The following is an 18,000-nucleotide window of genomic DNA, read 5'->3' on the forward strand; positions in this document are numbered from 1 at the left end:
CATCTGTGTGTCACCTTTAAAACTAATTCAACCTCCCATAGCACCATTTAAAATAAAGAGTTTTCCAATAACAGGTGCTATTTCGACAGATGATTAACGATTTTTATGGCCGGAATTGGATGGTATTGATCTAGACAACATTTATTTTCAATAAGATGGCGCTACGTTGCACACAAGCAACGACACCCTTGATCTTTCACAGGAAAAGTCTCCGGACCATGTTATCTCTCGAATAGGTGATCACAATTGGCCACCGATATCTCGTTATTTAACACCTTGTGACTTTTTTCTTTGGGGCCACGTGAAAGAGATGGTCTACGCCAACAGTCCAGGGTCGATTCAAGACCTCAAAGATGGACATCGTGAGGCTATCGACGACATAGGGCAGCCACTTTGCAATTCGGTTATGGAAAATTTCATGAAAAGGATATTATCCTGTCGTGGTTGTCATTTGCCACTATTAACGGCATACCTTCCTCTTTATAATGAAATAAACATCCGATCATTTATATTAAAAAATAGCATTCTTCTTTGAATATCAAAATAACACCTCTTATTGGAAAACCCTATATATCACGTGCCGAAAAACTCGCACATTTCTAAGTTCCCGAACGGCTCGAATGTATAGGGTGTTTTTTTAGAGGTTAGGTTTTCAAGATGAAATAAAACGTATATAATTTAATGTTATGGCCAAGAATTTATTATAAAGATAAGGGTTTGCCATTATGTTTTAAAAATGATTTCGGGCAAGTGGCCGCCGCGGCTGGCTCGAATAAATTCCAGCCGAGAGGCCCAATTTTCGACCACTTTTTGCAGCAATTGGGGCCGTATGTCAGCAATAACGCGCCGAATATTCTCTTCCAAGACGTCAATCGTCTCGGGCTTATCTGCGTAGATAAGCGACTTCACATAGCCCCACAAGAAATATGTAGTCCAGCGGTGTTATATCGCACGATCTTGGAGGCCACGCCATAGGTCCACGGCGCGAGATAATGCGCTCACCAAAAGTTTCCTTCAATAAATCGATTGTTACGTTGGCTGTATGGCATGTAGCGCCGTCTTGTTGGAACCAAAGTTCGTCCACATCAACATCGTCCAATTCAGGCACGAAAAAGTCATTAATCATGGCTCTATAGCGCTCTCCATTGACTGCAATACATTATGGCCGGCTTCATTTTTAAAGAAATATGGACCAATGATTCCCTCCGCCCATAGAGCACACCAAACAGTGACTTTTTGAGGATGTAACGGCGTCTCAGCAATGGCTTGTGGATTATGTTCACTCCAAATGCGACAATTTTGCTTATTGACATACCCATTCAACAAAAAGTGAACTTCTTCGCTGAACAAAATTTTCTTGTGAAAATCGGGATCGGTGGCCATCTCGTTTTGGGCCCATTCACCGAACGTGCGACGCGCTTGATCAGGTGTAAGTCTATTCATTATGAAATGGCAAACCAAACTGAGCATAAATCAAGTGACGGCTGTCAAAAAGACCATCTACGAAAAAAGTAGTGCCAACTTGAAAACCTAACCTCTAAAAAAAACACCCTTTATATATATTCGATCAAGGACTGTCGCTCCAGCAGCGTTCCAAAAACATTTGTGGGGAATGTTTATGCTGCTGCTACAACAATAACAATGTGAAGCCCAGCTGACCAAATCGACAGCTTACTGCAGGAAAAAAATAATTATCCCGTACACATACATATGTAGATATGGTTGGGTGCTTGGCCGGGAAAGCCGACTCCGAAAGTGAAATGGTTTTTATAAGATGCTTTTTCATGACAAAAATAAACTCGAGGGTTTTACATTGCCTGCCGAGGGGCGACCGCTATTAGAAAAAAAAAATACCGTCTAACGGTTAGACTCGATAGAAGTGAAACCTTCCGTAAAACAAACTGAGAGAGAATAAGACGAAAGCAGCATTAGGAGCGGGATAATTATAGGTTCATTATAATATTGCTATAAAGTTCATATTTTATTTTCTTCATTTTATCATTATTCATCCTCAATGTTTTCAATTTCAATAAATGTACGAGTGGCTTATGATAGATAAAATATGATACAAATGCTTTGGTTTCGATGTTGTCAAAAAAGATACCCAAACGGACCGAAGAAACAGACTTACAAATTTCCTCCATTTTCGTCTACTTGTATTCATATAAAAATTTATGTCTCTTCCCACCAAAGCTAAATGTATTTGTATATTTCTTCTTGTATTTATTCAAGGCCGAAATCCCAGCGGTACTGCAATACCGCGCCAACCCGTGGCAGAGGTGGAGAGCAAGTCCCTAAAACACTCCGCCCATTTCCAAAAATCAGTTTAACATTTGTTGTCCTCCGATGGAGGATCTATCAGATGTTAAGCTGATAAGAACAGATACCACACTACCTAGTCAATAGATTTTCTAATAAACCTTTTGAGAATTACACGCTCACAAAAATTAATGTACGAAATATTTATACCGATTCACTTAAACTGACTTTCAGTATCTAAACCAAAAAACTGTTTTCAATAAATAATCAGAAATGTCCTACAATGCAAATTTCAAAAAAAAAAAAAAAAAAAATCCATTTTCGTCTACTTGTAAATTTATGCCTCTTCCCACCAAAGCTAAATGTATTAGTATATTTCTTCTTGTATTTATTCAAGGCCGAAATCCCGGCGGTACTGCAATACCGGGCCAACCCGTGGCAGAGGTGGAGAGCAAGTCCCTAAAACACTCCGCCCATTTCCAAAAATCAGTTTAACATTTGTTGTCCTCCGATGGAGGATCTATCAGATGTTAAGCTGATAAGAACAGATACCACACTACCTAGTCAATAGATTTTCTAATAAACCTTTTGAGAATTACACGCTCACAAAAATTATTTATATAAACATATAATATTTATATCAACATATAATATAACGCTTCGTAACTAAATAACTTTCAGGCCAGCGACGACAGCATGGCGCGGTAGCCGAGCGACTAGCAATGTGAGCTTCCGATCCAAAATCCTTGGTTCGAATCACAAGAAAAAATAAAAGTTATTTTTATTTAGTTCGTCGCTACGTTTATATCAACATATAATATAACGCTTCGTAGCCAAGAGGGTCTCTTTTTCGTTTCACTTTTCCTCAAATCACCCCCAACGATTCTAAAGAAGTTTTCACTTCAAAAACTTTTTCTATCATTTTGCTTTTTCATGCACGCAGATTTGAACCTAAGCACTCCCTAATAGTAGTTGGCTACGGCGGCCGCTTACCTCAGACATCTTTGATATTACAGCTTAAGAGAGAGTAAAAAAAAAAAGAATAAAAAAATTTACAAACGTGCATGCTTACAAAAATACATAATAATAATAATAATAAGTCATTGCGCTATAAGTTACAGTTTCAAAATACTGCGCTCATTATCATTTACCTGTAATTCAGCTCTATCCACATCCCATTGTGAGCGTTCCAACTCAAAGCGAGACCATTCGTGCTGTATAAAGTGCAGTATACCTGGTATGGTATATTGTGGTGTAGTTTGTTGATTGTTTTGTCCACTTGGGCCGCCGCCACTATTGGCGCTGTCGTCGCTTCCGTTGCTGCCCGTACCAATGCCTCCAGCACCCACAGCGCTATTAGCATTACCACCGGCTAGGCCGCCAACACCGGCAACACCGCTCAAACTGTTGGTTCCGACACCACCAACACCGCCAACACCACCCACACCGCTACCGCCACCACCACCGCCACCCACAACGCTACTACCGCTTGCACCACCCGCACCGACGGGTTTATTATTTATACCAGTGGTCGCTCCTGAATTAGTGCCCATCGGAATGAATTTTTATGCTGGTGATTTTCGATTTTTGCTGTTTTTAATTATAATTAGTTATTAGCTTTTATCGAATTTATGCGAAGTATTGGTTTTTTGTTTTTTTTTTGTTTTACAATTGTTACCGTCGTTGCAAAGAACAGAGTTTATGAGCGACGGTTATATATAAATTTTGCGTATTTTGCTGTTTGAAGAATTAAGGTGTTGTGAGATTCAATTTAATACAATTATATGCGAAGATATCCGATGGCGTTTGTCGAATTATAATTAATTGATATTGCTTTGTTGTTGCAGTTGTTCTTTTTATATTTCGTGCAAATAACTGTTTTACACTGTCTTAAGGACGAGGCACGCGTCCCTTCGAAAATATACTAATTGTATGCACGTCTCGTATGTTTTCAAAAAATTTTGTTTCTCTCAAAATATAAATAAGTATTTCATGCCAAATTTTTTGATTTAATACTACACTGCACTACTTCTATTTTTCAAATGAGGTCAATAAATGTTTCGCACATTTGGACGTTAGGTGCTGTCTACTCGGCAGTTCGAGTTTGGAATCGCACGTCTCCTTTTCTGCTCTCGTTCGGGAATGCATTCCCAGACGAAAGCAGATGCAAAAAAAAGAAAAGAAAAAATACGTTGCTGTAGGATTTGTAAAGCAATCAACGTCGCGCACGCATTGGTGGCCAAATCATCAATGTAAATCAAGTTTTTATGTATGTAAATGTTTGATGTACATCATCATACAAACTGGACTGGTCAGCCTCGATAGCCAATTTAGTCTGCTAAAACGCCAACCAGACGATGGTAAAACTTATTTAATAACCAATGTATTTAGTCATTTAATCCAGTTGAACATTGACTTCATGGGCCGCCGTTGTATACTCCCAACCCCTACACACTAACCAAGACACAACCGTGGGTAGGACGAGAGTCTGGAGAGAAATTTATGACTTTAACCTGCTTTCACTCTTTTATTTTTTCTTTTATATGCACATTTCCTTTTTAAAATAATTTCACACCATTCACCATTATTTTTCACTAAAGTGTAACAATTTAAACCGATTTTGCAATTTTTTCCATTTCTCTAAGTTGAAAAATTCTTTACGCAAAAACCCTATTCTCTAGTATTCTCCCAACTAGAAGAGTGTGAAAGCAGATAAGAAAAAAAAAAAAACTAAATGAACAATAAAGAGCGAAAAACTGCCGCAAGAAAAATTGACGAAGAAAAACGAGAAGTCCCTGCCAAATAAAAAAAAAAACAAAAAAACAAAAAAAATGCCAAAAGAGGAATCACAATGGTACCATATCTCTTAAATACTTATAAGATTTGCGTGGCTCACAAGATTTCGTATTGTCTTATGACGTAAAGTTTTACACGGCTAAGTAAATGATTAAGGGGGGGTAGGGTTTAGCGCTAAAAAAAAAACACTTTTTTTTTTAATTTTTTACAGAAATATGGCTTAAGATACTTTAATAAAATCAGTTGCATGTTATTGTACATCTTTTCAATAAGTTTTTAAAAAATATTAATAATAAAATATTGACAAATAAGCCCATGACAGAGTTTTTTTGGGGATAGGTTTTTCGAGAGGTGCTCTGCGGTGCCAATCGCCATTCGTCGTAGAATCATCTGAAACTAAAAAAGTCGAATTTTTCAGTTAAAGTATGACGTAATGCTCCCCCCTACATTAATAAAATTTTTTTTTTTCATTTTTGTAGTTTTGGTGGCAAAAAAAACGTAAAACGAGCATTTGTAAGTGAAAAACAACCTTAAAAAAAAAAAATGAAAAAAAAAACAGTATAGGGGGGAGATATTTTTGATTTAGAAAACGTGTGCCAAATTTGAAAAGAATCGGTTGAATAGTTTCGGAGTTGTGATTGGCACCGACTTTTAAGAAGTCGTTTCGGGAAAAACGCGTTTGAAAAAATGACTCTGAGAAATTATCGATGCTCCGCATTCGAGGTAGAGTGCCTACAAAGGCTATAACTTTGAGAGTTCTGCTCCGATCCACTTAAAATTTTGACACAACATTCTTGGAATGATTTACTATAAGATGAGTGAAGAAAAAAAATTTCGATTTTGTGACCCTACCCCCCCCCCCTTAAGAGGGCATGCAGCCACTTGTAATTGTGAAAATTCATATGCAATTGGAAAAATCTATATCAAATTAATTACGAAGATTCATACGGCTCGTAAAGTAATTTTCGAATTGCTTAAAGATATTTGTAGACATTTAAACTCTGCAAAAAACATCAAAATATCACCCACAATTGTGTTATTAGACATACCTAAGTTTTAGTTTGATAATCAAGTTACGAAAAATATGTATGCCTCGCAAATTATATTTTACAAATGACGCCTGTAAACAAGAAATGGTTCTAATAAGAACTATTCCATTAAAATTAAAAAGGTTTGGCAATCTTTTCGAGGTAAACCAAGGGCTCTCTGCTTTTTGAAATGTCTGACAATCTCTCTCTCCCTCTCACTCTTTTTAACGCAAACTATTTGACAACTTAAAGTGACCACTATATTTCTTTCGCACACCTTGGCTCTTCATTCTATGAATGACAGAACTGAACGAAGGGTGTTGCCAGCCATAGACAAAAAGTTATAGACAAAGGAACAACAGCGCAGCTACGCAACGACGAAAAATACGACTAGCGCCGAACTGATGCCGTTGCAAATCGCGTGTGGACAGTGCACTACACCTATTTCGAGTATGAAACGGTGTATAATGTTTTGTTGATTGTTTTAACGTCTAAAAGAAATCAATTTTATATCGTTTGCGAATTTCGTTCCCCCTCGGTCATTCATTGATACTTCTGTTCGTCTTTGCAGGTCAACAATGGAAGGCAATGAACTTTTTGAAACCACTTAATTTTTATCCAAAAGAGAACTTGCGTCTGCACAAATTTTAAAACAATTTGAAACAATTGTACACCAAGGCTTGTCTTATCTGTACACATACACAAATTATTTATGTTTCAGACACTTAAATTTTCAATATAGGCCCATATTGACCACAAATTACACAATAGTAGTAGGTAATGGTCATATGTAAGAATTCTCCATATACTTTAATGAACGAATAGTTACTTCAACATAACTGTTGTTTTAAACAAATACAATTCGCTTATTTACTCTGCTTGGCTTAATATTAAAATTTTTATTTTTTATAATTCACATCCAGTTGAGATATTCACTAAGTTAATTTATAAATATCCCGTCACTATCAGAAAATTTCCGAGGTACCGAAGAGGAAATCTCCAATTCCGTTCTTTTCTTTTTTTTCTTTCTCTTTTACCGAAAAAATACTCGTTCGTTTTTATACGCACTGTCTATGCACTTTTTCCCCAGCTTCGGTGACTTCGAAAGGTTTCTTTTCAAATAAGTTTTCAGTGCTGCGATGAGCAGTATAAAAAAAGTTATCTCTTGTATTTTTAAGTGATTTAATCAAAATTTCTCTATATATTTTGTGTTTATTTATTTGATAAATAAGTTTTTATGTGAAAATTACCGAGAGCAGAAAATTGTACACTTTCTCGCCCGTGTTATGGAAACTTGTCATCAGGGTTACCCATGATAGTATATTAAAAGCCTAGATGACAGGGTTGATATCAAAAGTAATATATGCAATTTATGGTAGTCATAATACTTACAGTAAATACCAAGAAAATAGAAAGAAATATATTTTTAATTAAAGTAGTGGACGAATTAAAAAAGAATTGCCAATTTGATAATAGCTACCAGAGAATATTTGAAAAATGGTTTGTACTTAAATGTTTGAAGGAAAAGTTATTTTGAATGGAGCGGCAGTATATAGTAAAATGGATAGGCACAGAGTTGATTTTTCTTCTTATTGGTAAATTACATTTGTTGCGAGAGTCAGTTGCTGTACATTACAAGTTCAAAATTTCTATTCCAATTAGCTCACATGTGCGGGTTGTCAGAAATGACTTGAATATGACGTTGGGCTGCAAATTTTTTGATAGGTATCTAATTGCCAAGGAAACAACAAAATATATTAACATCGCTGAGCGGTGCTTGGAAGAAAAACTATACACAAGTTACACAGGCTGTGACGTCAGAAACGAAGAATAAGCGAAAGAAAGGAAAACCAATGCAATTGGAGACTTATAATTATGCGCAATTTCACAATTTAATTTTTATTTTGTTTAATTTGAAAATTAATTGATTAATTCACAGACAAGTTACTTTGCGCACAAAGGTTTGCTTATTTGCTGTGCTGACGTTATAGCCGATTCGATCAAATTCGCCAAAAACAAAGTAGCAGTTTGCGGATAGCGCCGCATTTGTTTTCTCTATATCGGACAACCTGACGTTCAATTTGTATAGATGGCAAATTTAGAGACAAATTGCCAGACAACTTGCCCGTATAAAGATTGAGGTAAAAAAACTCGAATCAGATTGATAACATCGTTTATCATCTCGAATCCAAGTATTACTATACTTTTACGAGTATTACAAAATTGGCTATTTTGTGAGACAAACATTTCTTATTTTCTGGATCTTATCTTCTCTATGCATTTTTAAATTTAATTATGATGTTAAAAAACGGAATATTTAAATTTGACATTTAATCAGTTTAAGTGGAGTTTGCCACAACATTTGTGTTATTGTAAGAACTTTAATGTTGGAATCAACTTTTATTGTTTAAACCCACCGGAAGACTAGAGTAATAAAAGGAATGTATAGTATTTTGATATCCATTAGTTTATTTGTTTCTTCTGAACTAACGTTTCCCTTGTAGGAAAACGCCAATTGCACTAGTTGGAATTGAAGTGAGTATTTATGATTGCTTCTATTTAAGAATTTAAGTTTGTGCAAATATTTAAGTTCGCTACATTTTTAGTTACTTTTATGTTAACAGACATTTAATTATGCATTAAAAATTACATTTAGATATTACTTATATAAGAAAGTTTTCATACAAATTTTCATAAAATACGAAACATTTTTTATGTGCACTGCTTCGAGTTTCACGCCAACAATACGTGAGTGACAAAGTAATTAAAATGCTTTTACAGGAATTCTTCACACCAATCGTTCAAACAGTTGTAACAATCAGACGCCTGTTTCGAGCTCGCATTGCATACTTCCTTCATCCAATCTTTGAACAGTTCCTCATCCTTTTTCAATATCAAATACTGGCCCAGCACTGTATAAGCCTGCAAATAATGTGCATCACATCAAAACGTGCATTAAAACATTGTTCATTTATTGTAAATGAAACTTGGTTTGAACAATTATCCAATTGAGTCAAGAGTTCAGCAACAGCATCACAAACCTTATCGAATCCAGCCTCAATGAGGCGTCCGCCTAGCGTCTCACCAATACCAGCCAACTCCGTCACTGATTTGTTGCCCATAGGCTCAGCAACAAAATTTCTGTATTTCTGAGATGTTCCAGCCATTTCGAGTTAGCGCTTTTGCGTTTTGGAATGTATGTAACTTATTTTTGTCGGTGATGAAATTATGCCGCGAAAAGTAGATAAAAGCAATCAAAAAGCACGCAGAATTCACAAAGCAAACTAGTAATGACGCAGAACACAAAAAAACTTCAAACCAGTGTTGCTGTTGTGGAGCAAAATGGAAAGGATTGTTGTTATACGTTTTCAATTCATAGGAAGTGTTCAGAAAGTAATATTAGTGAATTATGGGTTGCCAAACTCCATTATTTAAAGTACACGTTTTTTTACATACAGGTTTTTAATTTATTGTTTTTACTAAACTGTAAAATTTAAGTAATCACAATACAAATTTCGAAGCCTTTAAATGATAAAGCATAACTTTTAACAATAAACAAATAACAATAAAGTGGTGTTAAAAACATTGGGCCATGGTCATAGTTCTAAGTTAAAACAGCTTCTAGTTTAAACGAATTGTTAAATTTATAGTAGATTTTAGTCAAAAGAACACTCAAAACAGGGTCATTCATATGCAAAAAAAAAATTTAATGCTACGAGTATTTAATTTTTACAAAAATATATTTGAAAGAGTAGCACCAAAGCGTAAGTAAATAATAAATGTTTGTAAAATATTAATGTATAAAAATAAGTAATTGATTTTTATGGCGAATAACAAGAATACGTGAGGTAAACTGCACTTCTGCAGTAATAGTTTGCTTGCATGAATATATACCGAAATCCTCGAAATTCACTTAAAATATAACAGCTCCAGATTTTCAGTCTTCAAACTTTAATCCACCAGTATACCAGACATCAGAACTAAGCTTTCTGACAACTCGATCCACAACAGATACTCAAATGTTTCTTAAGATTTTGAGTCATGAAATTATTGCAAGAGATAATCGCAATGGAGGATTAGTTATAGATTTCTTTCAGATCTTTTTCATTCATACTTTCAATGGGTCCCAAGTCAACTCAGCGAGCGCTGGGTTAGTGTGAAGATCGGGGCGCTCGTGGGAACTTTTAAGGCTAACAAAGCTCGATATTTATTTATTGATTTATTTATTAATTTAATAATTTAAGTCTATGATTACAAGAACCTTAATGGATATCGTCACCGGATATCGTGAGGTATCCATACGGTGAGATTTGACATTGCTTCAAGTCCTTTCTGCAGAAGCTGTCTGAAAGATGAGGTGAAATCGTGGAATCTAAATAATAGTAATAAAAAAATAATAAAAAAAAAACAAATATTAAAAACAAATAAAATAAATAAATTATAAATACAAAATCAAGTACAATAATATTCGAATACTCGAATGATGTTTTCAAGTTCTACTGGACATATTTGTAAATATTCACACATACAAAATGTTATATAATATATTCATACATAAAATAAAATGATGTGAAAAAAAATTAAAAAAATAAAAAAATATCAAATTAAATAATATCCAAATAGATATTTGTTATTTTTATTTCAATGTTATTTCAAAGTTTTACATTTCATACATTCAAAATATTGTACACATGAAGAAAAATAAAATGAAATGAAGTGAAAAAAATAAAAAAAATTATAAAAAAAATTTATATATATTAAAAAAATAAAATAAAATAAAATTATATTCGAATATTCGAATGATGTTTCCGAATTCTACTGGGTATGCTTGTAAATATTCACACATACAAAATATTATATAATATATTCATACATAAAATAAAATGATGTGAAAAAAATTAAAAAAATAAAAAAATATAAAAAAAATATCAAATTAAATAATATCCAAATAGATATTTGTTATTTTTATTTCAATGTTATTTCAAAGTTTTACATTTCATACATTCAAAATATTGTACACATGAAGAAAAATAAAATGAAATGAAGTGAAAAAAATAAAAAAAATTATAAAAAAAATTTATATATATTAAAAAAATAAAATAAAATAAAATTATATTCGAATATTCGAATGATGTTTCCGAATTCTACTGGGTATGCTTGTAAATATTCACACATACAAAATATTATATAATATATTCATACATAAAATAAAATGATGTGAAAAAAATTAAAAAAATAAAAAAATATAAAAAAAATATCAAATTAAATAATATCCAAATAGATATTTGTTATTTTTATTTCAATGTTATTTCAAAGTTTTACATTTCATACATTCAAAATATTGTACACATGAAGAAAAATAAAATGAAATGAAGTGAAAAAAATAAAAAATAAAAAAAATTATAAAAAAAATTTATATATATTAAAAAAAAAAATAATAAAATAAAATTATATTCGAATGATGTTTCCGAATTCTACTAGGTATGCTTGTATACATTCATGTATACAAAATATTGTATATTCATCATAAAATAAAATAAAATGACATGAAATGAAGTGAGAAAAATTCTCATAAAAGAAATAATTAAATAAGCAAAACAAAAAAACCAAAAATACAAAAATATAAAAAAATAAAATAATATTCGAACGTTGTTTCAAAGTTTCAAAGCTGCCTGAAGAAGATGAGGTGGAATCGACTCAGCACCTTCTCCTCAGCTGTCCTACTCTCGCCGGACTAAGAGTACAAGGTATCTTGGCTCTCACTTTTTTGCTATACCAGCGGATAGATATGTACATTTATGTATAATTGGCGTGTACACCCTGTTGCGGGTGTTTGGCCGAGCTACACTTCCGGTACATGGTTTTTTATGAGGAGGTTTTGCCATTGCCTGACCAGGGGCTACCAGCATTTGAACGCATCAACTATTCGGCTATGGCGACTGCGGATATAGTAGGTTTAATTATCACACATCTGGTAAATTTCATCATCAACTTAAGTCACCTTTCTGGTCTAGAGACGTGAAAATTGAAGGCGTTGAAAATTGAAGAAAAATAATCGGTATCAATTGAAAATCGTTTTTATTCATAAGATGAATTCTTTATTTGCAAAAAAAATATTTTTTTCAATGACAATAATAAAAAAAAGTGTTTCCTTGACGTAACACATGCCACTGACGTAACTGATTGGGCTGCTCAGGTACGTATGAAAAAAACAAAAAAATTCGGTGGGTAGCAGATTTACAAAAAAAAAAAACAAAAAAAAATTCTAGATATTTTATCTGTTTATTGAAAAAACAAAAACAAGAGGATTTTTTTCACGTTCTCGCTCTTAAATTAAAAAATTATAATTCTGCTACCCACGAGAGCCATAAGTGTACTCAATGACATATTAAAAATTCAAATCAATCGGTTCAGTACTTTTTGAGAAACTACCAACGCTAATTCGAAAAAAAAAGTTTCGAGAAAAACACGGTTAACGCGCTTATTACCGTGGGTCGTACTGCAAATTGGTCGCGTTTTGAAGGACTGTAACGTTTAAACTACAACGAATTTCAATATAAAGTTTGCAAGTATATTTTTGGAAGTATGAACTATAGTAACATGAAAAAAATCGATTATTTTGAAATTCTAGACTTAAAGCGGTTAATATATTTCTAATTAGCCGTCATTCGTTCGTTATCCTCCTGTAATCCAAAGGCCCTCCTTCCTTTTTCCGCCTGTGCGGTTCTGGTCACTCTGAGTTTACTCTGTATGGTATCGCAATGGTCCAATTTGATTCTTTGTCCAAGTGGGCTCTCGCTTGAGCACTCTAACAGCATTTATGCTAACCTGACCTAACCTAATGCATTTAAGGTCACCTCGAATTCATTCGCCTTGGTCAGCTCTCGCTTCATGGAGTATTTCTACTAGAGACGTAAATGCATTTGCATCTGGGCAGGTGCTCATTGGTCCCATTTTTATACCAATGTACATCAATGGGTTTTTACTTCTTTTTTTTTTTTTTTGACGTGATAACGTCTTATAATTCGATTTAACAGGCTGCACGCACGAAAAAATGTGTCGTTACCTTGCTCATATGTCGTTACCTTGCTCATTGCCGCTACCTTGCTCATTTGTCGTTACCTTGCTCATTGCCGTTACCTTGCTCATTTGTCGTTACCTTGCTCATTGCATTGAATGAACTGCAAGCGAAAGCGCGGAACGAACGACAAAGCAAACAAAGCAAACGAACGGCAACGTTCGACATATTGCTCTCTCCTACTTAAGTGAGCGTATATGTGTATGTATATGCGCATATGTACATATATAAATTCACGTATTTGTATTTGCATATGCCTTCTTATTGATTATTATTAATTTGATTTACTTGAAGAATTTAAAATAAAACCAAGTTTGTTAATAATACCTGTTGTTATTGTGTGTTATTATTATTTTTTGACGTGATAACGTCTTATAATTCTATGTAGCCGGCTGCACGCACCAAAAAATGCGTCGTTATCTTGCTCATGCGTCGTTACCTTGCTTGAACAGCATGTTATGTTATGTTATGATAAGTCATTTTATGTTATGTTATGTTATGTTATGTTATGTTATGTTATGTTATGTTATGTTATGTTATGTTATGTTATGTTATGTTATGTTATGTTAAGTTTTGTAATGTTATGTTATGTTATGTTAAGTTTTGTTATGTTATGTTATATTATGTTAAGTTTTGTTATGTTATGTTATGTTATGTTATGTTATGTTATGTTATGTTATGTTATGTTATGTTATGTTATGTTATGTTATGTTATGTTATGTTATGTTATGTTATGTTATGTTATGTTATGTTATGTTATGTTATGTTATGTTATGTTATGTTATGTTATGTTATGTTATGTTATGTTATGTTATGTTATGTTATGTTATGTTATGTTATGTTATGTTATGTTATGTTATGTTATGTTATGTTATGTTATGTTATGTTATGTTATGTTATGTTATGTTATGTTATGTTATGTTATGTTATGTTATGTTATGTTATGTTATGTTATGTTATGTTATGTTGTGTTATGTTATGTTATGTTATGTTATGTTATGTTATGTTATGTTATGTTATGTTATGTTATGTTATGTTATGTTATGTTATGTTATGTTATGTTATGATATGTTATGTTATGTTATGTTATGTTATGTTAATGTTAACTCATTCTCTATATCCATACAAAATATCTATCAAACAAATAAAATTAAAATTTTCTTTTAAAAAACGCAACCATTCAATCAGTATGACGTTATCACGTTAAACTATCGTCAGTAAACCGACTTTACAGACAACCTCTTTTTTAAACAACTCCAGTGCTATTAAACTTTTTATCTGCTGAAGTTGGCAATTAACTATTTTGGTTTTGGACACCCGCCGTTTTAGTTGTTCAATGCATTTTCTTCTTTTTAACTAAGTTTAGTGCTTGCATTTTTGTAATGCATTAAGTTGACAATTGATTGATGTTTGCTATCCAAAATCATGCACGAACATTTAAATGCTAAATAATCATCACAAAAATTAACGCTTTGAACCTTCATTCTTAGTGATAAGTTCCGTTTTGAAATAAAATCAGAATGAATGAATAGAAAATGCAGACCGACCAAGATATATTTAAGGGCTTGTAAAACTCGTACTCGAAACAGTTAGAAATCACTTTGAATGGTTAAATATGGTACTTATTTGTATATAAAGTATGGCTTGGATTCTAGGAATTTTTCTGCGCCTAACTTCTTTTGGTAAGTAAGTTGTAAGAAACGTTAGAAAGTTTTTTATTTGTAATAATTCTCAAAATTATAGTGGTTGCCTTCGCCCAAGTGGAGCTTAAGGATGAGGACTACAATAAGACTTGGATGTATATGCCCAATGGTGACGGAGATATGGTAGTGGCTTATCTAGTTGAACCACCAGCCGAGCACGATCGTAGTGAAATCTCCGAATTCATACAATTTGAGTATTACGACAGGTATCTTCTCCTCAAGAAATATATTGATTTTGCGCATATACAGATATTAACCATTCTTACTTATCAGCTCCAGCCCAAATAAACCGTTAGCTGCTGCGATTTCGCTTGTTGAAAAGCCCAGTACTACAGCTCATCACCGACGACGTAAGCGTGAGACCTGGGAGGAGCTTGCCGATAGATTCAAGGCTGATATAAATACGAAAATACTGGTACATGGTTGGAAATCGAGCTCACGCAGCAATTCCATACAAGCCATACGCATGGCGTATACCGAACGTGGCAATGTGAATGTGTTCGCTATAAATTGGAGCGATCAGGCGGCGAATATTTACTACCTTGAGCCAGCGCGCTATACAGTGCAAGTGGGTAGGGCGGTGGCGAAATTAATTGATTTGTTGGTGGAAGAGAAAGGTGCCGATCCACAGACTATCCATTTGATAGGGCATAGCCTGGGTGCGCATATAATGGGTTACGCAGGGTCATATTCTAAGTATCGGGTGGGACGCATTACAGGTAAGTGTGTAAAGAGATTAAAAAAATGAGTTAAGAAAATTACAAAAAAAAAAAATTAAATTAAAAAAATTAACTTTTTTTTTAAATTTTAATTACACATGAATTTAATAATAAAAAAAAAAATATTTAAAAAAATTAAAAATTAAAAAAAAAATTATTAAAAAAGAAAAAATTCAAAATTAAAAAAAAAGTATTTAAAAAAGTTACAATTATTTTTTTAATAAAATTTTTTTTTAATTACGCATGAATTAAGAAAATTAAAATTAAAAATAAAAATTAATTAAAAACAAAAATTAATTGAAAAAAACAAAAATTAAAAAAAAATTAAAAATTAAAAAAAATTCAATTGAAAAAGATTTTTTTTTTCTAATATATTTTATATGCATGAATTAAATAATTAAAACAAAAAAAAAATATTTAAGAAAATTTAAAATTAAAAAAAAAAATTCTAAAAAAATGAAAAAAAAATTTTAATTATACATGAATTTAATAATAAAAAAAAAATATTTAAAAAAATTAAAAATTAAAAAAAAAAATTATTAAAAAGGAAAAAATTCAAAATTAAAAAAAAAAGTATTTAAAAAAGTTACAATTATTTTTTTAATACAATTTTTTTTTAATTACGCATGAATTAAGAAAATTAAAATTAAAAATAAAAATTAATTAAAAACAAAAATTAATTGAAAAAAACAAAAATTAATTAAAAACTTAAAAAAAAATTAAAAATTAAAAAAAAATTCAATTGAAAAAGATTTTTTTCTATTTTATATGCATGAATTAAATAATTAAAACAAAAAAAATATTTAAGAAAATTTAAAATTAAAAAAAAAATTCTAAAAAAATGAAAAAAAAAATTTAATTAAAAATTTTAATTATACATGAATTAAAAAATTTAAAAAAAAAATTTAAAAAAAAAATTTAATTAAAAAAATTAATATTCTTTTTTCAATTTTATTTATGCATGAATTAAAAAATGAGTTAAAAAATTAAAAAAACAAAAAAAAATTGAATGAAAAATATTAAAATTTTTTTTTTTTTTTTTTAATTTTAATTATCCATGCAGGTTTGGACCCTGCGCGTCCCGCTTTTGAAGGAAATACTGGTCCAGAGAATCACCTCGATGTAACCGACGCAGAATTCGTTGATGTCATTCACACTTGCGCTGGTATTTTGGGCTACAAACAACCAATAGGTGCGGTCGATTTCTATCCAAATGGAGGTGGCGCCTTTCAGCCGGGCTGTAATCAACCGGCGCAAATATTTAGTAAGTAAATTTAGGTTAGGTTAGGTTAGGTTATACTGGCTGGCTGAAGCCACGCAGAGACCATTTTGGTCCATAGCGATGCCAGATTAGAGTCCTTTTTAGTAATTTTAAAGAAAGTAAGCAAAGCAAAATGAATTGGGACTGCTTGCTTTCGTCATGTTGCTGCGGCATGCCATATCTGGGCTGACTTCTCCAGTATTAAATTTTTCTCATCATTTTAAATAATTCGATTAAATATATATATTTTCTATTATTATTTGATAATAATTACTTAATTATTATTTATTTCTTCAATCCTTTTGATTTCACTTAGTTTTCTTCCATTCTCTCAATTTTCATTTCCTATCAATTATTTTCTTAACAGCTGGGTGCAGTCATGGCCGCTCTTGTGAATATTTCGCCGAGTCAGTTAACAGCGAAAAGGGATTCTTGGCCAGCGCTTGCAATTCCATTGTGGATGCTAATGCAATGAATTGTACTGGACAACGAATTTTAATGGGAGATCCGGTTTTGAAAAATGCGCGAGGCATATATTCGGTGAAAACGGCTGATAAACCATATTTTGCACTTGGCATTGATGGATAAAAAAGTATGATTTTAAAATAAAGGGGGCAAATACATACAAACTATGCAAATGAAAATAAAATAAAAGATAAAAAAATAGTAATAAAAAAAAAAAATAAAAATTAAAAACAAATATAAAAAAAATAAAAATAAAATAAATAATATATAAAATAAAACAAAATCAAGTACAATAATATTGGAATGATGTTTTCAGGTTCTACTGGATATACTTGTAAACATTCACGCATACAAAATATTGTATATTCATACATAAAATAAAGTGAAGAAAAAAAAATAAATAAAAAAAAGGTAAAAATATAAAAGCAAAAAAAAAAACAAATTATCAAATTAAATAATATTCAAATATCTATTCGAATGATGTGTTAAAGTACTATATTTCATACATACAAAATATTGTCCATTCACACATGAAGAAAAATAAAATGAAATAAAGTGAAAAAATTAAAAAAAAATAAAGTAATAAACAAAATATTAAAAATTTATTAAGAAAACATAATATTAAAACAAAATTATATCCGAATATTCGAATGATGTTTCCGAATTCTACTGGGTATAAAGGGTTTTCCAA

General features: G+C 31.8%; 3 protein-coding genes and 2 non-coding genes across 18 annotated transcripts in view; 1 reads left to right on the forward strand and 4 right to left on the reverse strand.

Moving 5' to 3' along the window:
• Positions 1–7,387, reverse strand: part of LOC129246970 (striatin-3) — a 56,983-nt gene extending 49,596 nt beyond the window's left edge. For 2 of the 14 annotated variants that reach the window (XM_054885741.1, XM_054885752.1), the window contains exons 1-2: positions 7,121–7,327; positions 3,411–4,290 (exon numbers count right to left, since the gene is read on the reverse strand). In XM_054885741.1, the coding sequence (XP_054741716.1) occupies positions 3,411–3,812 (402 nt within the window). In that variant the 5' untranslated portion in view covers positions 3,813–4,290; positions 7,121–7,327. The other 12 variants (XM_054885746.1, XM_054885738.1, XM_054885745.1 and 9 more) reach the window with 12 other exon arrangements.
• On the reverse strand, positions 2,224–2,419 carry LOC129249666 (U2 spliceosomal RNA). Its single transcript, XR_008582704.1, has one exon. It is a non-coding gene; the product is annotated as a U2 spliceosomal RNA (small nuclear RNA).
• LOC129249650 (U2 spliceosomal RNA) lies at positions 2,648–2,843 on the reverse strand. The gene has a single exon (XR_008582693.1). It is a non-coding gene; the product is annotated as a U2 spliceosomal RNA (small nuclear RNA).
• A 1,142-nt stretch (positions 7,388–8,529) lies between the features above and the next one.
• Positions 8,530–9,410, reverse strand: LOC129247611 (barrier-to-autointegration factor). Its single transcript, XM_054886797.1, has 2 exons — positions 9,125–9,410; positions 8,530–9,005 (listed from the first exon to the last, which is right to left on the reverse strand). The coding sequence occupies exons 1-2, from the start codon at positions 9,248–9,250 to the stop codon at positions 8,859–8,861; spliced, it is 273 nt and encodes a 90-aa protein (XP_054742772.1). The 5' UTR covers positions 9,251–9,410; the 3' UTR covers positions 8,530–8,858.
• A 5,390-nt stretch (positions 9,411–14,800) lies between these two features.
• LOC129248868 (pancreatic triacylglycerol lipase) lies at positions 14,801–17,432 on the forward strand. The gene is made up of 5 exons (XM_054888481.1): positions 14,801–14,843; positions 14,905–15,070; positions 15,138–15,583; positions 16,647–16,847; positions 17,212–17,432. The coding sequence occupies exons 1-5, from the start codon at positions 14,801–14,803 to the stop codon at positions 17,430–17,432; spliced, it is 1,077 nt and encodes a 358-aa protein (XP_054744456.1).
• The last annotated feature ends 568 nt before the right edge of the window (positions 17,433–18,000 follow it).

Source organism: Anastrepha obliqua, chromosome 5, assembly GCF_027943255.1.
Source record: "Anastrepha obliqua isolate idAnaObli1 chromosome 5, idAnaObli1_1.0, whole genome shotgun sequence".
NCBI lineage: Eukaryota > Metazoa > Arthropoda > Insecta > Diptera > Tephritidae > Anastrepha > Anastrepha obliqua.

Bases quoted from the DNA above. Each gene is read 5' to 3' on its own strand.
- LOC129248868 (XM_054888481.1), top strand. From the start codon at position 14,801: ATGGCTTGGATTCTAGGAATTTTTCTGCGCCTAACTTCTTTTG. The intron at 14,844-14,904 runs GTAAGTAAGTTG...TCAAAATTATAG, and splicing joins TCTGCGCCTAACTTCTTTTG to TGGTTGCCTTCGCCCAAGTG. The intron at 15,584-16,646 runs GTAAGTGTGTAA...TTATCCATGCAG, and splicing joins TCGGGTGGGACGCATTACAG to GTTTGGACCCTGCGCGTCCC.
- LOC129247611 (XM_054886797.1), bottom strand. From the start codon at position 9,250: ATGGCTGGAACATCTCAGAAATACAGAAATTTTGTTGCTGAGCCTATG. The intron at 9,006-9,124 runs GTTTGTGATGCT...CATTATTTGCAG, and splicing joins TTGAGGCTGGATTCGATAAG to GCTTATACAGTGCTGGGCCA.